We start from the raw sequence: 27,896 nt of genomic DNA, 5'->3' as shown, positions 1-27,896 counted from the left end.
CAGTGTAGCATCTTCTTGCTTGCTTTTTGCAATTGGAAAGGTTGTTGCACTGCTACATGGAATTTGGTGTCTGCACTTCTCATAGTTCATCCATCCATTACCTGTAACTGCTTATCCTGTGCAGGGTCGCAGGCAAGCTGGAGCCTATCCCAGCTGACTATGGGCGAGAGGCGGGGTATACCCTGGACAAGTCACACCTATGGTCAATTTAGAGCCACCAATTAACCTAACCTGCATGTCTTTGAACTGTGGGGGAAACCGGAGCACCCGGAAGAAGCCCATGCAGACACGGGGAGAACATGCAAACTCCACACAGAAAGGCCCCCGTCAGCCACTGGGTTCGAACCCAGAACCTTCTTGCTTTGAGGTGACAGCGCAAACCACTACACCACCGTGCCGCCCTTCTCATAGTTCATGTTACAAGAAAATCAGTGAAGTCTTTGCACCACACAATAATGCAGTCAATTAGGTGCCAGGATACCGGTTTTATATTTATTCTTTTGCTGGAAGAATTTGTTTCTGAAGTCTGCATGTGCAGAACAGACAGCAGTCAGAGGAGTGTGGGGAGGGATGCATTTTTATTCCCAGTCCCACCCTGAAAGGATGTTGTCCACCAGCAGGATATCGTTTTGAGAAGAAGGTGAAGCTCATTGCATCCTCTAAACCATCACCACAACCAGCAAAGCTCTCACACACTCGTGGGGTTTGAAAGCACAGGATCATGCAGGTGCTCTGACTGCACCCTACTGGTCTATTCATGCAACTTCACAAAAACCCTCCCATCTCCCAATGAGAGGGCGGAGCTCTGAGTGCTTCCTCATGGGTTGTTGAGAAGTTCTGTGTGCTTTCTGTAATACTGGATTCAGTTCTACTGCCTTGTTTTTGTCAAACAGAATTATCTGGTGCGTTCAATATGTGGAGTAAACTTGCCGGACAATAAGCATAAAGCACATCCATGAACAACCCCTCACCTGGTGTGCTCAAAGGCAGAGAAAAAGAAACTATTTTTGATAATAGGCTACCGGATGTGTCAGCAGCATTGATGTCAACTTTTCCAACTCCGAAACAATATAAACTCCACAAATTCCCCAGCGCTCTGTTTTAAAGTGAGGAGGTGAGGGTCGGACACACTGACGTCAGCGTTCCCTCACGACAGTAAAGTTAGATTAACGTTCATTACCAATGATAACTTCTACAGTGACCTCATCTGCTTACTGTCTTACACTGATAACTATAAGATTGTGTTTGGAGTCGCGGATAACTGCAGTGGAAACTGTAAAGCTAACGATCCTCATCACAAACAAGGAGTTCTCAAAATGCGGTGTCTGTCTCGGGTTGCAGTCATGTGACGACAATCCAGTGTCTGTGTACGCATGCGCACGTCCAACAGGAGAAGGGGCGGGGTCTGACTGGTCAAAGCTTATTTTTGCACTTCGTTCCTGCGCGCGCAGTGGGACTTTTACGAACACAAAATTTATATTTTAAAGAGAAATATTAATTTGAGCAGCTTGACACAGAGTTACAAAACACTAATTTGACTGAGAGGACATGAGTAGGGAGAGTTTTTTGTATAGTTTAAATTAGATATCCGGATCCACACTCCATGCCAGTAGGTGGCGGTAATGCACCAATTCATTGTTGCCAACCGCCAATAAACCTCAAAGAAGTCGCCGCCACTAGACCTGTAATGGCTGTGTTTGGAGATTTTACACAATATTACGCACCCAAATTATAAATTTTTTTAAAACTTGGCCCCAAATTTGGTGTGTATATATATATATATATATATATATATATATATATATATAAAATGGTTTTTTTTTTTTGCTGTTTTTACCATGCACTGGTGCTAAGTTAGCTTTGCGTGCTAACTCAGACAAATTGGCGTGCGAGGTAGATGCCAAAATATCAACTTTTGTGTACATGTAAAACTTTATTTAGTTGCCCAAGTGAATTTCAGGGGAAAAAAAGAATATACAACGCTACAAGCCCGGTATTTATTCTCAAACTTGCGCGTTGACGATAGTCAAAACCACCATCCGTCAGCTAAATTATTAATTGAGCCATAACAACTTCCGTTCAAAATGTCTTGATGCCGGGCTTGACCACGCCCACTTAGTGACGTAAGCGAATCTTTGCTCAAGAAATTTAATTTTCTTTGGACTCAATTACAGTTCACTTTTAATTAGTAAAATAAACATTTGAGTGAAATGAACACAAGTTTATTATATCCTCAGATAACACAATTTATTTAATGTGGAACCAGGTCGGTATTTTAAAGAGACATGTATAGTTGGTGTGTGTGATGTGTAAAATGTCTCCACAGTGCTAAACGCAGCCCTTCCGGCTCCAGTGAGGCTGTGAGAGAAGTTTTTCTGAAGGAACGAGGCAAAGCACAACACCAGGGCTCTCAAGTTTTGAAGTCAGTTCAGAGTGAGATTTTGTCGGGAAGGGCAGGGGTGGTGTTGGTGAGGGGTGTCGGCGGGGCGGGGGGTTATAATTGGTGTTGTGTTAGTGGCAGATTTTGAGGCCTTCAGTACGGGGGTAGGGGGCTCCCACTTGAAACACAGAGGTTCCAGGCCTGCCATTTTAACAGCCATGATTGAGGAGAGAGTTCTGTCAAGGGCCAAGCTGTTTCTGGTCTTGGTCTTATTTAAGTCAACCATGGAGAAAACCCTCTCTGCATCAGCAGGGTTAATTCTGCTATCTTGGATAGCCTTCCAAACTGGAGTATAAAATTGTGCAACACTGCTGGCTGAGTTAAGAACCTGTTCTTTGGCCCAATGTCCCTTACTTTCGATGTGCCTGCTTACGTCCCTCACACCTTGATGGACACAGGAGTTCTCTTGTCTGCAGACAGAGCACCAGTAGTAGGAGCTGGTGGTGCCTATTGAGGTTTTTCACCTGACGTCACAGGGTCACATGACGCCCCGGTGTCCGCCATTTTGAAGGTCAAGCTACATACTAACGCTGCAGACAGAGAGGGAGAACCAGCTTGAAAAAAAAACGTGTTACAGACACCGGATCCAGTGTAAATAGCTGCCGGAGCGTGCTCCGGCTTGCTCCCCCTCAAATTAAGCAGCGCGCTCCGGCTTGCTCCCGGAGTGCTCCGGCCGAGGTTCCGGAGCGCGCTCCGGCTTGCTCCCCCTCAAATTAAGCAGCGCGCTCCGGCTTGCTCCCGGAGTGCGCTGCTTAATTTGAGGGGGAGCAAGCCGGAGCGCACTCCGGCAGCTATTTACACTGGATCCGTTGTAAATAGCTGCCGGATCATAATTACAGTAAACTAGTAAATACAGTAAAGGAAAAACTTGAGACTGAAAGGTTTTAACAGTCATCCAAATGACTGAACGTAAACATTGCTACAGTAACATACTAGCTATGTTGTTGACATTAGCTAGTGCTAACAGCTAGCTGCTAGTACACTGCTACAACACAGACACTGACCCTAATAATACAGCTCTTGGTCATTGCCTGGTAACAGCAAATTTATAACGGGCCATGTCTCAACAGACTAAGAAGTTATTTCAATGACATTTAATAACATTTTGTTTATCCTGAGGACCGAAAGTACATTAAAATATGAACAAACCTTAGCTGTAATAAGATGGCGACCACCGGCTCCAGGGACGACCCGCTGATGTAGGCATGTTACCCAGCCTGACACAAAATATTTGTAGGCATCCAAACTCTTATACGCTTTCAGATCAATACCTGTGTATGGCGATGGGTTTTTAATGACATAGGTATACAGATCATGTGGGCCGAAGTCAGGTAAAGACGAGGGCTTCGTGTACTTCCGTACATCAGTGAACAATCCTGGTGGAAGCAGGTAAACGTCGTTCTCTAAGCCTGCTAACCTCAATTTTTGCAAATACCTCTTCCTCTGCTCGCCCTGTAAATGCCCTACGTCGCTGGATAGTGAAGGTGTTTTCTGCATCTCGCTCCTTTTTCTTTTATGTTTTTCGTTTGTCGCCTTCCTCGCATTCAAACTGATTCGAGCCGTGACGTCCAAAATGGCAGCCTAACGATGCATCACATGACTTGGTCACGTGGGTGAAAAACCTCAATAGTGATGAATGGCCATTTGGTTGACCATTCATTCCTAAAAGAACACCTATAATAGAGTAGAGTGGGGGAAAAAGCACCCCTTAAGGAAAATTCAATTTTTCTCCAAGTTGAAATGAACCATGTGTTTAGTTTTAATCATAGTTTCTGACAACAGTGACATGAATAATAATGCCACCTAAAGTTTGCCTAAAGTTAATACTTTTTTTTTTTTTAACAAAAACAAACATTGTGCCAAGGGGGCCTTTTACACCCCCAGTGGGGTAAAAGGCCCCCTGAGGTGGGGCAATGGAGCACTTGCATGTGACGTCACAGCCGATCCAGATTGTGACAGACACCATCTTGTCAGTCAAACGCCATTTTCCGCCTTCTACTTCTACTTCTGGTTCTACTTCTGCTTCTACTTCTACCTTTTCTTCTGGAAAGCCCTACTATATACAATTCTACTACAACGGCTTCAAGCTCTCCCTACCTGTGCACGTTTTTAATGTTTTTTGTGTGTATTTTTGCGTGTTGTTCGTCTGTATCAGACTTCAATATCCACTACAACCGTATGGACTTACTGGACATTGGTTTCCAGCAGAAAATGACGGTTTGTAGCGATTTCCATCGCATGCACAACATTCCGGACGAGATAGCGAGACCAGCGGGGTCTCCGTGGATTGTTATCGGGTCTGGCAGGCGAAGGAGGCGGTGCCGGGAGCGGAAGCAAAAGCGAGGCTGCAGGCAGAGCCGGCCTGTTGACTAAGCTCAGAAAACAGCCACTCAAATCTCCACTGCCAAGCCTCTACCTCTCCAACGCCAGATCCATGGTAAACAAGACGGACGACTTGGAATTACAGCTGGAATTACCTTATTCTATAATCGGCTGGTCAGTGCTATACTCAATACTTAAGTGACTTACCCGTCCAATGAGGATTATTTTCTTGTTTACAAGATGCCACATCTGAGTCGCTGACAAATCCTGAATTTCTGTAAAGATAACTGTCCAGAGATTTATAAGCACGCAGTGCTTCACCACTGAACAGCGAGGGAAAGTTAATGAGGTAATTATACACGTCTGGGTATTCCGCTGGCAGTTCAATATCCACTGACACGGTCGTGAAAACTACGTCCGGTAAGCCATAAGGGTCACTAATCTGTAGATCGTTTATTTTAGACATATATCTAGTTATCTGTTCATTAGAAAAATGAGCCATGTAGTCCGTCGGTTGAAATTGATCCATTCTGTACACGAGTGCAGCAGTATTCAGTGGTGTTTTTTACCGACAAGATGGCGGCTGTGTACTTTCCGGTCACGTGACTGCAAGATCTCTATAGGCCCCCTCACTCAAAAAAAGCTGTTTGGATAGCAAAAGTGTTTTCTTAAGCCTACAATGTGAAAGAAACAAGAAAATATCCCTGAATTAATGAATAGATGCATTATTTTATTATATTCCGCATTTTAATTTCAATATAATTTTGTGTGGATTGAACATGAATTAAGGGGGCGTTTTACCCCACAGACTACACTTTTACAAAAAAGGGTCTTACTTTCAAAATGTGATTCAACTTTTTATACCTAATGTATTTTTTTTAACGTACTGACTTGTCTACTCATACCACATACACAGCTGTGATATCTGACGAAATAGCTATCTAAATACAGTTTTACTGATATCTGAAAATTATATCACTTACCATGAAATTTGATTTCTCTCCGCTGCGTTGCTGATATGCAATCCACAGTGGATATTTGTATATCCCCGTTGTCAAGCCAGTCCATAGCAACAATAGAAATGTAACTTTGCGCCATCTGGTGGTTATTTTGGGTAAAACAAGCCGGGGGCGTATTACCCCACGGGGGCGTATTACCCCACTCTACTCTACCCTGTCCCCACACTAGGGATTTTGTACCGATACGAAACTACTTTCGTACCTCAACACCTGTCCACACTAGCAACTATACCGGTACGAAGCCCACAAATGTATGGGTTTCATACCGGTACAGTGTCGGTACTGTAGCACTTCGCGTAGTGTGGACAGATGAAGCGGCTCTGTATCGATACAAATATAATGCGCATGCGCAAAGTCACACACCTCAATCGATGTCTTTGCTGAATAAAATAGTGAAGAACGGAGATTCACTTGTTTCTTTCTCAACTGCCTCGCACGTTTTATACGATTCGACTGAATAAATGACCACCAGGAATACAGACTGTACATTGACAACAAAAAGCACACACACGTTGTTTCATCCGCCATATTCTCGGAAGGAAGTTACTCGGTAACCACGGAAACATTTCGTGTACGTGCATTTCAACTACCGTGAAAGAAAACCGCAAACATTTCTCGCTAGTGTGGACAGATGCACTAAACTGTACTGGTATACTTTGTATCAATACAGTTATACCACTTTCGTACCGGTATAAGTGTGAACACAGCATAAGTGGCCGCTCCAGACAATCCTCTCTTTTTTCCTGTTTCTGGCTTGCCCACTGTCTCCTCTATAGTCTCCTCGATGGTCTCTTCCACTGACTCTTCTGCTACTGATACCCTAGCTGTCTCCTTCACTGCCTCCTCCACTGTCTCATCTACTGCCTCCACCATTGCCTCTTCCACACTCTCCTCCTCTGACCTGGCAACCTTTTTAGGGGGCTGACCCTTCAGAGCGAAGCATGAAAGAATGCTCATTTGCTTCTTCCCTGACATCTCTGAAACAGATAAATCTCATCTCATTATCTCTAGCCGCTTCATCCTGTTCCACAGGGTCGCAGGCAAGCCGGAGCCCATCCCAGCTGACCACGGGCAAGAGGCGGGGTACACCCTGGACAAGTCGCCAGGTCATCACAGGGCTGACACATAGACACAGACAACCATTCACACTCACATTCACACCTATGGTCAATTTAGAGTCACCAGTTAACCTAACCTGCATGTCTTTGGACTGTGGGGGAAACCGGAGCACCCGGAGAAAACCCACGTGGACATGGGGAGAACATGCAAACTCCGCACAGAAAGGCCCTCGCCGGCCACGGGGCTCGAACCCGGACCTTCTCGCTGTGAGGCGACAGCGCTAACCACTACACCACCGTGCCACCCTGAAACAGATAAATGCAATGATTAATGTATGCATGGCCAGGACATAAAATATAAATGAAATATTACAACTAAAATAGCCTACTGACTAAAATGGACTATGCAACGATGAAATTGTATTTACTAGAACTGCACTAAAACTGTTAAGCCTAACAAAAACAGATAATGGAAATATGACTACACTAGTGTAAGGACAAGAAATGATAACAGAATAAGCCACCCCCTTCCTATATATTTTTCAAGTTATTTCATTTCAAATGTATTGTATGTGTATTGTTCTGTGTAGCTCACAAAATAGCATCTGCGCTGAGAAGTAGTACAGAAAGAGAGGTGTGGTTTCTCCTTTTGGCCACAAGGTGGAGTATCCGCTAAAGTGAGCACTGCTCAGGAGTACACAAGGCAAGCACATGTACTGTAGTGCTAAGCGAGAGACCGTGTAAACACAAGCGCCTGACCATCTGCTACTCTATCTGTGTATTTTGCAGTTTGGCGAGTACCCAGTAAAGGAAGAGAGGGAAAAAATCACAGTGAGTTTTCATTCAAGTGTGCAACACTAGGACTAGGTGTCAAAAATAGCTGCTGAAATTAGCAACGATTCAAGATTGAAGTGACGAGACAAGCTCTCAGACTCTGGGCAAACTGATAGTTAACATTATTAGCTGGAGACAATATTCCCCAACATCAGCCCTCATTATTTTTGTCCTGCAAGTACTAATTTCGTTCAGGAAATACAAAATCATATGAGATGATTTACTGTACTGTAGGCGACTCATCGAATATGGCGCTCCCGCGGCGTCCAGTGTGTGTCGGTCTGCACTTCACCGCGTCGACTGCTTTGAAAAGTTATTGGCGGGATCACGTAAATTTTACCCGGATACAACAATGCTGTTTTTTGATTGGCTGTTGGGTAGCTACATTTCTCAGTTTATTGACAGTTAAAAAGTAGCGGTGCACCTTGGTGGGCGGTGGCGAGTGATTTCTGTGCGTGAGAGATGCAGGGTGTGGCATGTGAACTGCTTGAAATGCGTGTGTGAGACTTGAGAGCCCTGACAACACTGTTTATGCTCATCTGAGAAGTGGAAAGATATTTTCGGCTCATGGTGAAACTATGGCGGAGCCCACAGTACAGAGCCTCATTAATGGGCAGCACTGGTTACAGGGGGTTATTGATCAACTCCAACACACAATCCAGTCATTTTAATGATATTAGGTGAATTATCTTTTTAAAAATCCCATGTAATGATTAATTAGTACACACTACTACAATTAAAATAAAGGATTAAAACTACGTCCATGAAATTCAAACGTGTCCTGGTTAAAGAGAGTAAAGTGTCCCACTTTAACAGGATCACAGGAAAAGAAATAAACAGAGATGAGAAGATGGGCCATTTTAACTGTGTTGGGTTTCACCTGAGGTTTGTTTCTGAATCGTGTAAGGGGGATATTAAGCTTTTTTATATAATGATATGGTGTTAGACTATAAGACTGGGATGGTGATGATAAAAAGTGCAGAAAAATTCACATTTTCAAAAGTGTCCCATTTTACCAACATTCACTATAAAATTGTTAACGACTCAACCTGACTGAAAAAGATTTCAGACTCCTGAGATTCCACTTGGAACAGATGGATTAGCAAATATTTTATTTCACTGAGGAGGCGACTGTATTACTTTATGGGGCACAGCGTTTACACACAACATCAGCATTATAGTGATGATACAAAGAGCAGGTTTTATTGCCAGAGCCTTGACTAATCTGTTGTTCCTGAGAAAATCAGTCCAAAATAAAGAAATGTATCTATTTGCACCTGAATTTATTACACTGGATGATAAACAAAGACTTATGCAAGGTCTATGGAGCACTTGCATGTGACATCACAGCCGATCCAGATTGTGACAGACACCATCTTGTCGGTCAAACGCCATATTCCGCCTTCTACTTCTACTTCTGGTTCTACTTCTGCTTTTACTTCTACCTTTTCTTCTGGAAAACCCTACTATATACAATTCTACTACAACGGCTGCGGATACAAGCTCTCCCTACCTGTGCACGTTTTTTGTGTGTATTTTTGCGTGTTGTTCGTCTGTATCGGACTTCAATATCCACTACAACCGTATGGACTTACTGGACATTGGTTTCCAGCAGAAAATGACGGTTTGTAGCGATTTCCATCGCATGCACAACATTCCGGGCGAGAAAAAAAAAAAACATTCCGGACGAGATAGCGAGACCAGCGGGGTCTCCGTGGATTGTTATCGGAAGCAAAGCGAAGGAGGCAGCGCCGGGAGCGGAAGCAAAAGCGAGGCTGCAGAGCCGGCCTGTTAACTAAGCTCAGAAAACAGGCACTCAAACCTCCACTGCTAAGCCTCTACCTCTCCAACGCCAGATCCATGTAAACAAAACGGACGATTTGGAATTACAGCCGGAATTACCTTATTCTATTCTATAATCGGCTGGTCAGTGCATCTAGTATCAGTACTAGTAATACTTAAGTGACTTACCCATCCAGTGAGGATCATTTTCTTGTTTACAAGATGCCACATCTGAGTTGCTGACAAATCCTGAATTTCTGTAAAGATAACTATCCAGAGATTTATAAGCATGCAGTGCTTCACCACTGAACAGCGAGGGAAAGTTAATGAGGTAATTATACACGTCCGGGTATTCCGCTGGCAGTTCAAAATCCGGTCGTGAAAACTCCGTCCGGTAAGCCATAAGGGTCACAAATCTGTAGATCGTTTATTTTAGACATATATCTAGTTATCTGTTCATTAGAAAAATGAGCCGTGTAGTCCGTCGGTTGAAATTGATCCATTCTGTACACAAGTGCAGCAGTATTCAGCGGTGTTTTTGACCGACAAGATGGCGGTTGTGTACTTTCCGGTCACGTGACTGCAAGATCTCTATAGTTTAAAAAAGTGCCAAATCCTGAAGCTCTTGCAGTTTTACAATCCCATATTCTGTAACTGTGAGTTTATAAAAGGTCAAATTCCTTCAACCTCAGAGCATCAGAAACATCTGTTTCCAGTGTTCGAACTACGGGGGTACTCGGGGGATCCGAGATCCCCTGAAACAGACATGAGATCCCTTGAAAACATGATTTGGGAAATGTTGGGGGGTCTCTAAAATATTGGCAAAATGATGTTTATTGACATAGCAATCATGTGTAACGGGAAGCATTTGCATATCCGAAGTGTTGTGTTTACATCAAAGATAAAATAAACCGATATGACAATGACTGCTGCTGCCAGGTTGGTTGTTGAGTAGCCTGACTGTTTTTTTTTCTTGCGTGTGGTATCATTGTTGACGCAAGGTTGTTTTTTGAACATGCCAATGCAGACATGATTTCCCCTGATGAGTTATGACTTCAGACGCGATGCGTGTGTGGAGTCCGCGTGATATGTGCGTAAGATAGGCTTCTCGTGTGTTTGGAGATCCGCGCTCTGAGACAAGCGCAAGCACCCCAAGGGAAAAAAAAGGGACCCCCCAAAAATATCGGCATAGTTCGAACACTGTCTGTTTCATATAGTAAACAGTAACTGATATAAAACTCCACCCACTGTAGAGCTGATTATTACCGCCTGTTACTGAAAACTGAACAGAACTCGTACTGAAGTTCACTAAACTCTATAGCTCACCTGTCCATGGTCCAAACGAACCGAACAGGAAAAACAGACATTTCTTTTCGTGTAACGCAACTCAGGAACCCGCTCCGGACTTCCACTCGGTGAGGAATAGAACTCAAGGGGCGGGGCTATGAGCCAAAGGGGTGGGTTCTGAAAAACTTGTAGAAAGATCTCTGCCTAGTGAGGCGGCGTCACGTGACTACAAGAAGGCGCTCCAAAATTAAAGTAGGATTATTATTACTAAATAACACGAACTTGATGTAGACTGAACAAAATTACAAACACAACACCTGTATAGCCTGACACTGGCTTAATTATTTCTATTACACAGACTATTCACTGCATGTTATTGCCCTGTTTGGTGAAATCAGTTTCACCCACAGACCTCAGTATCATTACTAGCAGTGTTGTATCCTCTATACCACACTATAGCATTAGCACGAGTCATGTGCTGTACACTATCTTTTCTCCACATATCTGCTCCTGTCTCATGTTGCTGTTTTGTCTGCTGTCTCTGTAGGTTTTGTCATATTCAGGCATCTTACTGTAGCAGAAGTAGAAAGATACGCTGTATTACCTTTACAGACCTTCTCATCTCATCTCATCTCATTATCTCTAGCCGCTTTATCCTGTTCTACAGGGTCGCAGGCAAGCTGCAGCCTATCCCAGCTGACTACAGGCGAAAGGCGGGGTACACCCTGGACAAGTCGCCAGGTCATCACAGGGCTGACACATAGACACAGTCAACCATTCACACTCACATTCACACCTACAGTCAATTTAGAGTCACCAGTTAACCTAATCTGCATGTCTTTGGACTGGGGGGGAAACCCATGCAGACACAGGGAGAACATGCAAACTCCGCACAGAAAGGCCCTTGCCAGCCATGGGGCTCGAACCCAGGACCTTCTTGCTGTGAGGCGACAGCGCTAACCACTACACCACCGTGCCGCCCCTTACAGACCTTCTAATGTTGTAAATATTGAAAATCATCAACAACTTGTTTCAGTCCTATGTTAAAACAGAAGGAAAAAAACAATCCGTGTCCCTGAACATGTGAAACTGCTTGGATTCAGTGCAGTGTATACAACTGTGACAGATGAGGGATCAGAGACATTTACACTGAGAGGACAACAGGAGCTTTGGACACACTGAGTGTGTGATCTATAAAACACACAAAGACTAGCTTTTCACCTGATGGACATTTATTACACATTAATAATGAGACAAGTCTTTTCTTTAACACCGGACTGAAAGAAGTCGGTCTCAGTGATGTGAATGTAAAGCCACACCCATCCTCTCTACATGAATAATGTGAAAAATAATGGAAAATTGCACAAAATCCATTTTCATAAATTAGTTAAAGGTTTTCTGTTCACTTTCACATGGGTTGTGCTGAGACAAGTGTTGTCTTTTACAGAGGGTTGAAATACTGTAATCTGTCTCAGATATGTGTTTTCTAAAGAGTTTCTACCAGGAAAAATATCACAAATCCTCCATATGATCAATTTTCACAAAACTAGTAAAAATGTTTCAGACGGTCAATTATTATACTTAGATTGTTTTTCTCTGTGTGTGTGTGTGTGTGTGTGTGTGTTTCAACAGAGACCTAAAATTGGGTTATTAATGTGTGTAGCGTGGTGTCAGCTTTTATTTTGAAATTCTGTAGATTACAGAAGAATAGAGGAGCAGCCAGTAGGAAGTGCCACACGACTATGAACTTTATGGATTGTCTAAAGTTATAATGACTGAGAATCAGTCACCCTTCCTCTAGTATGTTGCCGCCTATAGACAGGACTTTACTTAAGTTTAGACATGGAACTATTTTTTTTTTCTTTTTGCTTATTTTGCCTCTTTCCTGGTAAATGTTTGCTCAACAACTAAGCTCGACAGTTCCGGAAGTTCTGTTTATCTTCCGCTTTCTGTTCATCTTTCATCAGCAGGTGAGTTTAGTGTAATTCCTTCTCACTAAAAGATCCGCGGACACTAGTGGAAAGTTTTAACTGTTTACTGAACACATGCCGGCATCATTACACGTGCCGTGGCCCTAATGGCCCTTTTCCACTACCCTTTTTCAGCTCACTTCAGCTCGCTTCAGCTCACTTCAGCCCGACACGGCTCGCGTTTCGACTACCAAAAACCAGCACGACTCAGCTCGTTTCAGCCCTGCTTAGCCCCTAAAACTCGCACCGTTTTGGAGTGGGGCTGAAGCGAGCCAAGCCGTGCCGAGTGAGGTTGGGGGCGTGAGCAGACACTCCCCTGTGCACTGATTGGTGAGGAGGCGTGTCCTCACATGCCCACACATGCCCCGCGAGCGCGCTGGGATCTGTAAACACCGCAAACCCGGAAGAAGAAGAATTACGAATTACGAGAATTTCTGAAGCCTTATGCGCCTCGCCTCATCTATACGCTCTTGCCAGTATCTGTTGGCGTTGTCGGTGACAACAAGCCACAGCACCAAGACCAGCAACACTAACGACTCCATGTCCTCCATGTTTATTGTTTACTATCCGGGTCGTGAGACTACCGCTGAAAAGCTCACTGAATCAGTGACATAATACAGAGCATCGTGGACGAGTTCGCGGAGCGCAAGGCTCGTCGTATGCCCTTCAAATAATGTGCGCAGTAGGCTATTGATGTTTTATTATGAGCCATGTACAGTATGTCGCCTAATGTTTTTTTGTTTGAGTTACATGTTCGTTTGAAGGACTTAATGTACAAAATAACATAGTTGCACCCCGTAGTGTTGAAATTGGTAAACACAGTGCATTCAGTGAGGTTTGCACCGCCCTCCTTTTATTTTTGACTCTTCCTGTCACCGTTGCAACCTCTGAGCGCTCATTCGTATGCCCTTCAAATAATGTGCGCAGTATAGGCTATTGATGTTTTATTATGAGCCATGTACAGTATCCTAATGTTTTTTGTTTCTGAGTTACATGTTCGTTTGAAGGACTTGATGTACTAAATAACATAGTTGCACCCGGTAGTGTTGAAATTGGTAAACACCGCAGTTGCGGACATTTTGTAGCCTAAAATGATGTTATGATAAGCTTTAATAAAATGCCCGGTCATTTGCCCCGCCCCCGGCCCGTCTCTGACTTGTTCCGCCACTGTCACTGATGTCACTGTTTGCGCTGCTTAACGACATCACGTGACGTCCACCCACTTTCGCTAACTCCACCCAATGTGTCCACCCACTTCCAGCCAGCACGGTTCAGCGCGGTTGTAGTCGAAATGCAACTTCAATAGCCCCGCTCAGCTCGACTCGGCACGGCACGACTCAGCCGCGTTTGTAGTGGAAAAGCGGCATAACAGGAACATACACTACTTCCTCCATACAGCCTTTTTAATCAGACTGTCATAAGCCTATACTGCCACCTACAGGACATTTGAGATCACACTCCCATTTACTGCATTCAGGCTGGGTTGCACCAGTGTGGTTGAATTTTTCAACTGGATTAAATCACAGTTTACTGACTAATTATGTTGCACCAAACTTAAACCTAGTTTAAATCTAGTTTACATTAATCTCTGGTTAAATCTAAACCATGGATAATCTCAGGTTTAAATCACACTTAAACGTAGATTAAATTTAAATCTGTTGCACCAGTGATTTTAAACCCAGGATCAGGGGCGTCGTAGTGGGGGGAAAGGGGGGACTGAGTTACCAGGGCCCCAAGTGGGGGGAGGGCCCTTGAGGAGTCTGTAATTTTATTTTCCTTTATCAATACCATTTAAAGATCACAATATATGTTGCTAACTAATGTAAATGTAATGTTTTGGGTAAATAAATCGTTTGATTAATGGATTGAATTGTTTGTCCTAGCCTACATATAGTGTCTGGGGACAGCCCCCCCCCTTTGCACGAAATGGTTTGGTCCGCTTTCACCGGGCTTTTTAACTAAGCGCATTTAACGTAGCAATCATTCTGCTGAAGCAGCCTACAATGCGCATGCGCTATCTGGGCTATGGAAGATGATGCACAAGAAAACAAAATCCGGTTTTTAGAAGCGAAAAGAGAGGCAGGAAAGAGACAAGAAAAGAAATGAGGGAAAGCAACTGCTCAAAACTTCTTTCCCAAGAAAGGTGAGCCCAAGTGTGAAAGCAAATAGCCTACATTAAATGAATACCCGTGGTTATAAATGCTTCAATACCACCGCGATTGTCAGTGCTAAAATCTGCACAACACAAAATTAGAAATAACATGATGCCTTTTTTCTCTGCATTGCAATAGTATACTAATCGAAAATTAAATGATATTGGGCCATAACATAATTAGGCTAATAGCTGGGGTATAAATTCCAGTGTTTAGCACTTTGTGGAAGCCTGTTTTTCTTTTTGCCCTTTTTAAAATGAAAAATGACGAGTCAAGTTTTGTTTACCTTTCATTCTAAAGGAAGTATTTTGTTAATGTAGAAATCTGGAAATGGCATTTCTTTTATGTAATAAATAAGCTGTCACGCCCTCCAGAAATCACACTTGAGCCAAGTTTTAGTTACTGATGGATGATCAATCTTTTAATAACGTAATCCATAAAATCCACTTCATTCATCTTTCATCCACCGTCAAACTGACAGTACAAACACAACACACAATCAGTAGAAAAATCATAAACCCAGATACAACAAGATATAAATCAAAAACAGCAAAGACAAAAAACCCAAACATACCTCGCTGGCTGCATATAACTGAAGAGGGAATGAGACTTAAAGCTTAAAACACAGCATCAAACATTTCAAACTAGCCCGCGGCTTGTAACATGGCCGCGAGCATAGTCAAGTCCAATCACCTAGGCAAGTGGTACGGCACTTAATGATGTCTGTGTGCAACACGTGACATCGCCTGACCCAACATGACCCAGCGTAAATATCAAATTAAACACAAACATATTCTTGGAAATTACAGACGTGATATTTAATGAAAACAAAAAATAACAAAAACTATGACAGTTACACTCCCACCAAATCACATTAGTTGATTTCACACTTAACAAAAAAAAAAGCATTTGATATGAAACTCAATTATTCTGCTTCAGTTAAAACAACTACCTTGTGCACAGGTCTATCAAGATAAAGGGGTTTACTATTACGTCTTCCCTCATGGTTTAAGGTGGCTCCCACCAAAGGAATCTCAAGTAGTTTCTGTCGTCAGATTTCACGTGGAATTGATGGAACATTCGTTCTATATCACATGTGATGGCAATAGAGCCCTTGCAGAACCTGCAAAGGACTCCCAGCAAGGTATTTGTAAGTTCTGGCCCAGTGAGGTGGTGGTCATTTAAAAATGCATCTTGGAATCTAACAGAGCAATCAAAGACAACACGTATTTTTCCAGGCTTTATAGGGTGATAGACACCATGATGGGGAATGTACCAAGCTGGATCATTATTTACTTCCTCTTTTGGGACCTTTTCTGCATCGCCATGACTAATGAGATCTTCCATAAAATTAATATAGTCGGAGCAATATTGCTCATCCTTCCTCAGTCTTTTGCCTAAACACATCAAACGCTGGACAGCACAGGACATATTATTAGGCAGCTTTGGTCTTTCTTGTTTGAATGGAAGGGGCATTTCAAGATGTCCATCCGGCTTGTGTCTTATTCCATCCTTCAACTTAGTCAGAAACAGAAAATCTTCCTGGGAAAATGTTACATCATCTACTTGTTCACTGAAATCGGCTTCCAGCACTTTCATGACATCTTCAGGAGTGACCATTTCCTTGACCTGGGTCTTGAGAACAAAATGAACTTCAGTTTTAAGCTGAACTGGTTGCTGTAAATGTCCTTTTAGATGAGCTGATGGTTTGGGTTGAGGAATTACTTGCTTCACTATGATGCGATGACTCGCTCCAATTGCGTCACAGCCATGCTCAGAATGTTGGACATAGCTCACTATTGAGGTATTTCACTCACGTGACCAAGTCACGTGATGCCGCCATTTTGGACGGCACGCTTAAGTCCTTCAGTGCAAGGCGGTATGAGATGGTGGAGACCTTTGCGCGTTTTAACAAGAAAGTAAGCAGTGATTCGTGTTAAATTGGATCTGTCTTTTATCATAAACACTACCCAGCCTTGGTATGGAGCCAAGGTTGTCAACAGAAGTCAACAGTTTGATGAAGGATGACCCCAGCAGTTTGAAACAGTACAAGGTAGGCTATGTTCACAACACTTTCTTGTTACTCGAGGGATCCGAGATCCCCTGAAACAGACATGAGATCCCTTGAAAACATGATTTGGGAAATGTTGGGGGCTCTCTAAAATATTGGCAAAATGATGTTTATTGACATAGCAATTGTGCGTAACGGGAAGCATTTGCATATCCGAAGTGTTGTGTTTACTTGACAACGACTGCTGCTGCCAGGTTGGTTGTTGAGTAGCCTGACTGTTTTTTTTTTTTTCTTTGCGTGTGGTATCATTGTTGACGTGAGATTGTTTGTTTTTTTTAACATGCCAATGCGGACACGATTTCCCCTGATGAGTTATGACTTCAGACGCGATGCGTGTGTGGAGGTGTGGAGTCCACGTGATATGTGCGTAAGATAGGCTCCTCATGTGTTTGGAGATCCGCGCTCTTTTTATTTTCTTTTTTCTTTTTATGTAATTTCTCTGTTTATTTCTGTCCCGTTTCTTTCTAGCCTCTGTTATTGCGTTTTATGTCTGATGTCACTTTATCTACTTGTTTTGTAATGACTTGATACTTTCAATATAAAAAAAAAAAAAAATCCGCGCTCTGAGACAAGCGCAAGCACCCCCCCAAGGGAAAAAAAGGGACCCCCCGAAAATATCAGCATAGTTCGAACAGGGTAAACAGAGAAAACAGGAAAAATTAAATGATTTACTTTAGGGGGCTCATTCGTCATAAAAAAGATACAATATTTTGTTTTTCAATTTACTGGTGATTTCTGGTGCATTACTGAATTCATCTGCAGTATATTATTTACATTCTTAACAAAAAATTGTACTTGTACGTTTTTTTTCAAGCTGGTTCTCCCTCTCTGTCTGCAGCGTTAGTATGTAGCTTGCCGTCCAAAATGGCGGACACCGGGGCGTCACGTGACCCTGTGACGTCAGGTGAAATACCTCAATACTCCAACCTAGGCCCCTGTTTACATTAGACCGTATCAGTGGATCATCAGATTAACGTTTTTAAAACGATTAGTGTGCACACAGCAACACCAATACACGATTCGCGTGCACATAGCAACGCCAATACACGGATACGCTCGGCTCCGCAGGCATCCTGCGCTCCAAATCACTCCGCCCTGAACAGCGAGTGCCCTCTGGAGGGTGCGCACTCTGGCCCTGCGCAGCTCACAGAGCGCGCGAGTGAAGTGCACAGCTTGTGATTCGGGACTGAGCCGCTGTGTGTGTGATCCCAGCGCACATCACTTACCACTTGCAAGTGGAAGGATGGCAAGCCTAAAGACAATCATAACTACACAATGGGCAGTATTTGTATCAGTATTTGCAGTATTTTCATACTTTTATACTCTTTAATGAAAGGTGATACAAGGCGGAAGTCCGCGCCGTTTTTCAGCAGTCGCGTCACATGACCAACGCCAGCGAATCAGGAAGGTGGATGTCACAGTGACGTTGTCCAATGACGATGCCAGCTAGAGCTCAGCACAGCGTATTCGCGTATCTCAATGTTTACACAGCACCGGATCAGACACAATCTAGATTGAATACGTGGACGCTGGCGGATTCCCGTTTCCCGGCGTTTCCAGGCGTTTTAATGTAAACGGACAGTGCATCCGCGAAGAAAACGAGACAGATACGATCTAATGTAAACTTGGCCTAGGTCTGTTCTCTGAGCAAAGGGTTGATCTCCTTCTCCACATACTACTTCCCTTGGCATTAAACCCTTTGGTGACTGACCCCTTGAAAATGGTTCCTCCAGGAACGATGACATTTCAGTTGTCAAGACAACGGAAAAACTAAAATACAAAAACAGAAAGATACGTCACAATGCTCTTGTGCACAAAACAAAATGCTCTTGTATTTTAGTTTTTCCGTTGTCTTGACAACTGAAACGTCATCGTTCCTGGAGGAACCATTTTCAAGGGGTCAGTCACCAAAGGGTTAAGGCTTGTGGGCAATTATACCCTATCAATAGGCCGATCTCACACTTCCTTTGTGGAGAAATGTGTAGTGCAAGATGTTTCAAGTGCGGCCATGCTCTTGCAGTCTCTGGAGTTGGAATATGTGATCGATCGGCCGGAATGAACTCACGAGTACAAGTTGTTGGCACTGTGATCTTTTTGGATGAAGACAGCCCCCTTATCTGCAGTCCCTTAAGCCTCTTACAAGATATGATGGTTCCCCTTGATGACATTGTTGACAGCTTAAGCTTTACTGGTTCACCTTCCAGCTCCAGTGCATCAGCCACTTCTTCTAAAATAAAGGAAGAATCACTCTGTGAATCTAACAACGCATAAACAAGGAGTTCCTTATCTGAACCATATGAGACATACACAGGTACGATTGCTGACGTCTGCATGCTATGGTCATCCTGCATAACCCTGTTAGATGTGGCTTCTGCAATATCATCTTGTGGTGTTGAGAACAACTGTTTTTCACTGGAATTTACCATCTCAAACTGTTGTCTTTGTTGTGGGCGATCTTCATGTAAAGAGGTAGGGTGGCGTCTTGAACAAACATCACAAAACATCCTTCTGGGACAGCTCTTGGACTGATGGCCGGGGTTTAAACAGCCAAAGCACAGCCTTTCGTACTGAACGAATTTTATTCTGCCAGCAAGTGGCCTTTCTAAGAAAGTTTGGCACTTCTGTAGGCTATGACCAGTTCTCTTACAAAGAACACATGTGGTGGACCCCCCTTCATTTATACTGGTGTTAAAGGTCTTTGCACTGAAGGTTTGAGTGTTGGAAACAGCTGTACTTGCATTCTTATTCTTAACCTTATCAGTCTCACAGGGCCGCAATGCTTCATGGGATGTTATCGGATTGCAAGCTATAGCAGCCTCCATTGAAAGAAACGTAATAAAGTAACTTAAATTGGGAAAGCTGCCGTGCTCTAGCTGGTACTGTGTGGCTTTCCGATTCCATCTCAGGCTCAGCCAATCAGGCAACTTGGCAGCAAGTTTTTGATTTTCCATTGCATCATTAAGTACATGTAGGTTCTCATTCTCATTCATAGCACAATTACAGCTGCGCAAAAAGTCCACAAATCTTCTTAATTCTCTACTGTCTTTATTGCTTATTTTTGGCCAGGCATACAGCTTGTCTCTAAATGCTTTAGCAATGACAAATGGCTGACCATATCGATCATTAAGCAGTTCCCAGGCTGAACTGTAAGAGTCCTTCGAGTTAAGCAGAAAGTTACCCTCCAGGGCTTCGCTGACAGTGCCTCCCACATATCTTTGAAGAAAGAACATTTTCTCAGAAGTTGGCATGTTCTTTCATTCTATTAGCGTTTGAAATGAAGACTTCCAATGGCTGAACTTAAGTGGATCACCACAAAAGATAGTGGGCTCTGGAATAGGTAGCCTGTTCACAGAGATGGCTTCAGCCAAAAGATTGACCAGATCTGAGTTATCTGTCTGAATGCTTCTAGAAAGCACATCACTCACAGGCTGTAGCTGTAACTCTGATCTAACAATTTTGTTACTTGTATGCTTAACATCTAGAGGCTCAGATACAAGGACTTGTTGCAAGTCAGCATCACCTTCGTCATACACCTGAAGTCTTGCTTTGGCAGCGTTCAGAGATTTTAACTTTTCTAAATGTTCAATCTGTCTTTTCAGGGTCTCTACAGGCTGCCTTCTGGCCGCTCTCTCCTCTTCTTGCTTCTTTAAGAGTGCTTCCTCTCGTTTTTGCTTCTCAATCTTGCGTTCAATTTCTTCTCTCTCTTCTTCAAGGCGACGGAACTTTGCTGCTGCTTCTTGTTCTACTGCTATCTTCTTAATCTCTACATCAAGTGCTTGTAGCTCCTCCTGGCAACGCTCTTGTTCAGCCATTATTTTTAGTACTGCCCTAGTATAAGCATACTCAGCGGCAGCTTCTTGGCGTTTTACTGATATACAAGAATGAATGGAATTACCATCACAGCCATTGTATACAGGAAGTGAGATGCTGGAGGCAGTTGAGGCAAAAACAGAGTCAACATCAGGCCAAATAATCTGTTCGAGTGCTCCTTGCATTTGAGCTGCAGCATTTTGTCTTACAGTCCGTGTAATTGCTGTGCTCTTATCCAATTTGCAACGCATAGCATGAGGTGGAATATCAATAGCCCTGTATGTTTCATAAAGATTGTACAGTTCTTCTTGCTCCTTCTGCATACGAATAACATTGTCTTGTAGAATGTCATTTGGATCATTCCTTGTGACTGATTTTTTCACTACTTTAGCAAGAACCTTCCAGCAGTCATAAGCATCCTCAAAGCGAAGAAGCAATGTTTTTAGTTTTCCACTCTGCAATTCCCTGTCCTTTTCTGTCAGCATACGGGCTCTATTGCTCCTGCGAGGCTCCTCAGAGTGTACGGCTTTCTGAACATTATGGCCCTTTTCCACTACTCTTTTTCAGCTCACTTCAGCTTGCTTCAGCTCACTTCAGCCCGACATGGCTCGCGTTTCGACTACCAAAAACCAGCACGACTCGGCTCGCTTCAGCCCTGCTTAGCCCCTAAAACTCGCACCGTTTTGGAGTGGGGCTGAAGCGAGCCAAACCGTGCCGACTGAGGCTGGGGGCGTGAGCAGACACTCCCCTGTGCACTGATTGGTGAGGAGGAGTGTCCTCACATGCCCACACACGCCCCGCGAGCGCGCTGGGATCTGTAAACACCGCAAACCCGGAAGAATAATAATTACGAATTACGAGAATTTCTGAAGCCTTATGCGCCTCGCCTCATCTATACGCTCTTGCCAGTATCTGTTGGCGTTGTCAAGCCACAGCACCAAGACCAGCAACACTAACGACTCCATGTCCTCCATGTTTATTGTTTACTATTCGGGTCGTGAGACTACCGCTGAAAAGATCACTGAATCAGTGACAGACAGAGCATAGTGGACGAGTTTGCAGAGTGCAAGGCTCGCCGTATGCCCTTCAAATAATGCGCGCAGTAGGCTATTGATGTTTTATTATGAGCCATGTACAGTATGTCGCCTAATGTTTTTTTGTTTCTGAGTTACATGTTCGTTTGAAGGACTTAATGTAAACACAGTGCATTCAGTGAGGTTTGCACCGCCCTCCTTTTATTTCTGACTCTTCCTGTCACCGTTGCAACCTCTGAGCGCTCATTCGTATGCCCTTCAAATAATGTGCGCAGTATAGGCTATTGATGTTTTATTATGAGCCATGTACAGTATCCTAATGTTTTTTGTTTCTGAGTTACATGTTCGTTTGAAGGACTTGATGTACTAAATAACATAGTTGCACCCGGTAGTGTTGAAATTGGTAAACACCGCAGTTGCGGACATTTTGTAGCCTAAAATGATGTTATGATAAGCTTTAATAAAGGGCCCGGTCATTTGCCCCGCCCCCGGCCCGGCTCTGACTTGTTCCGCCACTGTCACTGATGTCACTGTTTGCGCTGCTTAACGACATCACATGACGTCCACCCACTTTCGCTAACCCCACCCAATGTGTCCACCCACTTCCAGCCAGCACGGTTCAGCGCGGTTGTAGTCGAAATGCAACTCCAACAGCCCCGCTCAGCTCGACTCAGCTCGACTCGGCACGGCACGACTCAGCCGCGTTTGTAGTGGAAAAGCGGCATTAGACTCATTTTCCTGCTGTGACTCTTCAGCTTGCTCTTTAGGTAATTCAACTTCTTTACTTGGTTCAAACATTTCAAAGAATTGTGTTCGATATATAATTAAGCACTAGGTGAAGTAAGCCTTAGTGAAGACAAGTTAAAAATGTGATCATAAAACAACCGAATTCCGCCACTATCCCTCAAAAGGTATACATACACACTATGCAGAACTTAAGCTTAAGCATATGCATGAACAATACACAAGGGGTAAACTAAGAAATAGTCAACCAAAGGTTAAAAATTAATAATAACTTTGCTTCTTAAATGTGCAATACTTTCATGTAAAAAGATCACTTTTCTATGCAAATTAGGCGTTTACTAGGTGCAAAGCAAACTTTCACAATATAAACCACGCACTCACTTTCAGAGAAAATTAAGCTTACTGGTGTGCAAATTGTCCGTCAGTAACACAATATTGTCCACAAACTGTATTTTGACCAAGAAAACACTAAATCGAGTCATTAAGCATATATCACGTTTAAGGAACCTTCAGTAAAATGCAAAGAGAGTCTTAAATAATTAGCTTATCTGTTTACGTCCTCCAGCACGCGCAGGTTGAGCAGTTCGACATTCCTTTTTCCTCCGTAGTACACGTCCGAGCCCGTTTTAAGTCCGCGAAAATCCAATGACTCCAGTCCGTACCACAGACGAGCTCAGGGAGTTCGGATGAGTGAACGTTTGCCCACACAACTTTGTGCAGGCCGCGCTTGGGGATTAAAAGAGGCTGCAGACAGAGCAGGCTGAATTGGCTGCAGATCCGCCTGGACTTGCTTGCAGGTCGAGTTTAACTGTCACGCCCTCCAGAAATCACGCTTGAGCCAAGTTTTAGTTACTGATGGATGATCAATCTTTTAATAACGTAATCCATAAAATCCACTTCATTCATCTTTCATCCACCGTCAAACTGACAGTACAAACACAACAACACACAATCAGTAGAAAAATCATAAACCCAGATACAACGCGATATAACTCAAAAACAGCAAAGACAAAAAACCCAAACATACCTCGCTGGCTGCATATAACTGAAGAGGGAATGAGACTTAAAGCTTAAAACGCAGCATCAAACATTTCAAACTAGCCCGCGGCTTGTAACATGGCCGCGAGCATAGTCAAGTCCAATCACCTAGGCAAGTGGTACGGCACCTAATAATGTCCGTGTGCAACACGTGACATCGCCTGACCCAACATGACCCAGCGTAAATATCAAATTAAACACAAACATATTCTTGGAAATTACAGACATGATATTTAATGAAAACAAAAAATAACAAAAACTATGACAGTTACATAAGCTACTTAATAAAAATCTGTTCTCTTCAGCCCAATGCAAAGGTGCTCAATTTTCATGCAGGCCTATTATGTTTGGTGACCTTTGGTGGCATTTACTGTTACAACTTTTAATCATTCTGCAAATAAAACAAAGACTCAATGACATATTGTGTGATTAGGGTTTTTTATTCATTTAAGAGTTGTTAGATTAATGTGTGGCTACATGACTGACTGGACTGGTAGTACGCCCTTGTTGTTAGATACTTTCAGCATTGTTAACTGGTGAGCTTTTTTTTGGGGGGGGCACTGCTTGTGCATAGGGCCCAGAATTTGGTGCAACGCCCCTGCCCAGGATAAACCTGGGTTGCCAGTTTACAATAAACCACCCCTGGAGGAGGTTTAAGTTAGAGGTTTTCAGTGTTACTGACAACATGGCTGCATATATTCGCTTGTTGGAATTAGAAGAAAGAGTTCCACGCAGGAATATTCGAGATAGGCTTAACCCTATGCTATTTTATAGCAACAGTGAGTTTTTCCAGCGATACAGACTCGCAAAAGAATCTGTAATTTCCCTCAATGGGAAAGTTGGACCAGCTATCAAGCACAGAAGTGACAGGAATGCTGCTGTGCCGCCACTTCTCCAGCTCTTGGTTGCTTTGCGCTTTTATGCCACAGGTTGCTTTCAAATGGTTGATGGGGATCTATTTGGAGTTCACAAGTCCACAGTTTGCAGAATTGTCAACAGGGCGTCAAAGGCTATTGCAAGCTTGAGAGATCAGTTCATTCGTTTTGAGCAAAGTAGGGAGATAACAGCTGGATTCTACAGAAAAGCAGGATTTCCTGGGGTAATTGGCACTATTGACTGCATACATATTTTAATATCTAACCCAGGTGGTGAGAATGGGGAACTTTTCCGCAATCGCAAGGGCTACTTCTCTATCAGTGTCCAAGTTGTGTGCGATAACCAGGGCCAGATTACAAACATTGTTGCAAGATGGCCAGGATCCACACATGACAGTCGGATTTTTGAGAACATCCATCTCTGTGCACTTCTGGAAGGAGGGGAGATAGGTGGATATCTAGTGGGAAACAGTGGCTATGCATGTCACTCATACCTGATGACTCCACTCTTGAACCCTGAAACTCAAGCTGAAAGGAACTACAACAACTCTCACATTCAAACAAGAGCAGTTGTTGAGAGAGCGTTCAGGATGTGGAAGCGAAGATTTCCATGTTTGAGATTGGGACTACGCACCAAACTGGACACTACCCTAATAGTAATAGTAGCAGTGGCTGTGCTTTACAACTTTGGGAAGAGAGTCCAAGACGAGCTGCCAGAGGAGAATGAGGACCCACATGAGGATGAGGATGTGCAAGCAGGCCTACAAAATGCTGCAAATATCAATGGAAATGCTGTGAGGAGAACACTGATTGAAAACCACTTTGCAGTCTAATCAAGGTAAATCAGTAATTCCAGAGCTATGATTTAAATTTGTTATGACCCAACTAATATACAAAATATTTTTTGTCATCCATACAGGTAGGAACCCTGATGGGACTTTTTATTTACACAATGTAACAAGTTAAATAGACATGAAACATTTAAAGCATATGCAATGAAAAAGCAATAAACTTATTAAAACAAAAATGTGATTACATCATTTCATTCAACAGAGCCCCGAGGGAGGCCTCGGGTGGCTGGCTCATCTCCAATTTTTGCTTTTGAAGTGTTAAAACTTCCTTTTTAAGTAAAAGTACTTCTTTGAAAAGCTTCAAATGTCCAGAAGACACCGCTCTTTCTCAAGTTCTATAATTTCATGATGGGTCAGCTTGGTGTGCTTCTCAGGAGGTGGTCTAATGGCCCTTTTCCACTACCCTTTTTCAGCTCACTTCAGCCCGACACGCAGGGCTCGAAATTAACTTTTTTTCTTTGTGTCCCCCAGTGGTCCCAAATTCTGTGTTGTATTGTCCCGAATGGAAGCAATAGTGTCCCCATTTTTTTCCTCTCTGAAATAAGCAGTGGTTAATATTATCATATGAAGTTACTATTATATTTGTAACTGTGATTTTGAACCCTTTATATCATTTTTACAATAAGTCACAAAACACAAGTGACACATGTCCTATACATCATCTACTTCAAAATTACAGTTATTGCATTTTCAATTTATTAAACTTTGGCGATCTCACTGTATGAATAGATACCCGTTTATTTAAAGGGGCCAACTAGCTCATTCAGAAAATGTTTCAACTCCCTACATCTGCAGTACACTTTAGTTGAAAATAAGACCCCTTTTATGTTCATTTCATCTACTTATACCTTGAATATCTGTTGGCACTTATAAGGCCAACTTATCATTTTCACCATTACCGTTATCCATTTTTATGTAATATACCTGTTGCCCCATTCAGAGATGTTTTGAAAGCCATCAGCCATAATATCAATAGATGAAATGCCCTTGAGCAAGGCACCTACCCCAACATTGCTACAGGGACTGTAACACTGTAAAAAACCGTAAAGTCACTTTGGATAAAAGTGTCATATCGTATAAGTGCAAACAAAACAATGTAATGCAAGTTTTTTTATTGTAACCTTTAGTCATAGAAATCATTTACATTATTTACAGTGCTTAATTTCATTTTCTTTGACCTAGATAAATTTCCCATTCATTTCTATGGAATTATTTGAAAAACTACACACCTTTTCAAACATCCGCTGCTCTGGCATGCTTTCACCTAGAGACATGATTCAAACTTTAAAACGTAGAGAAACTTCTCCTCTGTGGATCTGGCATTCAACTTTTTGCTAGGTTCTATACTTTTGGCTCAGACCCAGCTCAAACACCATGTGGGTTCCTGGAGAAATTCCGGCTTTATAATGGGTGTCTATTGTGTTACACACCAGTGGAGCTCATTAAGTTAGAGTGTAGAGAGCTTGGAAAAATAGCTCAAACTTTCTCATTTAAACTGTGTTTTCAGCCCCAATTTTCACTCTACACATAATTTTCTCAAAAGTAGTAGCCACACTTGTCCTGATTCACACAGTGTGTCTACCTGCACAATAGGACTTGCAGTTTTTGAATGAGAAGCCTGAAAGTGAGGAGAGGGCAGGCGCGCAGCCCCATAGACTGCCATTATAAACGTGGCTGCGCTTTGACTATTAAATCAGAAAAGTCACTCGTTTTTAACTCACTCTAGTGTCCTCAATTTTTACAGTACAGACAGAAAAAGTACATCAGTGTGTTCAGGAGACCCTTGTGGCACTCAATGTGAAATACTTTTGTGAATATCTCCTTCCGTTTTCGTGTAAACCCCCGTTGTTTGGAGGGAGCGCTCTGACGGAAAGCTGCCCTTTTTGTGTGCCCCTCCCCCACCCGCGCGCTGAGCAGAGAGAGACAAAAATACAGTCCAGCTCAGCTCTGGCAACTGTGACTGCTACGCGCACTGCATCACTCTCATGATTTCCCCTGGGGGAATTGTCGTCTCTAGATCTATTTTTTTTCATTGTCCCGGGATTGTCCCAGATACGATAATTTTGTGTCCCGATGACATTTTTTCTGGTCCCCGGGACGTCGGGACAACGTTAGTTTCGAGCGCTGCCGACACGGCTCGCGTTTCGACTATCTAAGAACAGCACGACTCGGCTCGCTTCAGCCCTGCTCAGCCCCCAAAACTCGCACGGTTTTGGAGTGGGGCTGAAGCGAGCCAAACCGAGCTGAGTGGGGCTAGGGGCGTGAGGAGACACTCCCCTGTGCACTGATTGGTGAGGAGTGTCCTCACACGCCCCGCGAGCACGCTGGGATCTGTAAACACCATAAACCCGGAAGAAGGAGAATTACGAATTACGAGAATTTCTGAAGCCTTATGCGCCTCGCCTCATCTATACGCTCTTGCCAGTATCTGTTGGCATTGTCGGTGACAACAAGCCACAGCACCAAGACCAGCAACACTAACGACTCCATGTCCTCCATGTTTATTGTTTACTATCCGGGTTGTGAGACTACCGCTTAAAAGCTCACTGATGTCACTGTTTGCGCCGCCTAACGACATCACCTGACGTCCACCCACTTTCGCTAACTC

The 27,896-nt window shown here is 43.3% G+C and overlaps 2 protein-coding genes across 5 annotated transcripts in view; one reads left to right on the top strand and one right to left on the bottom strand.

Moving 5' to 3' along the window:
- LOC132872869 (uncharacterized) overlaps positions 1-10,898 on the bottom strand; it is a 34,828-nt gene extending 23,930 nt beyond the window's left edge. For both annotated transcript variants that reach the window (XR_009651500.1, XM_060907982.1), the window contains exon 1: positions 10,782-10,898. Coding sequence is in view for 1 of the 2 variants with exons in the window: in XM_060907982.1 (XP_060763965.1) it covers positions 10,782-10,822 (41 nt within the window). In the remaining variant the exon portion in view is untranslated. The remainder of the gene's footprint in view (positions 1-10,781) is intronic.
- The window catches only part of LOC132872864 (class I histocompatibility antigen, Gogo-B*0101 alpha chain-like), a 198,035-nt gene that overhangs the window by 91,724 nt on the left and 78,415 nt on the right, over positions 1-27,896 (top strand). The gene's annotated exons all lie outside the window — the stretch shown is intronic.

This window comes from Neoarius graeffei, chromosome 24 (genome assembly GCF_027579695.1).
Source record: "Neoarius graeffei isolate fNeoGra1 chromosome 24, fNeoGra1.pri, whole genome shotgun sequence".
NCBI lineage: Eukaryota > Metazoa > Chordata > Actinopteri > Siluriformes > Ariidae > Neoarius > Neoarius graeffei.
This window is presented reverse-complemented; position numbering and strand designations above follow the sequence as displayed.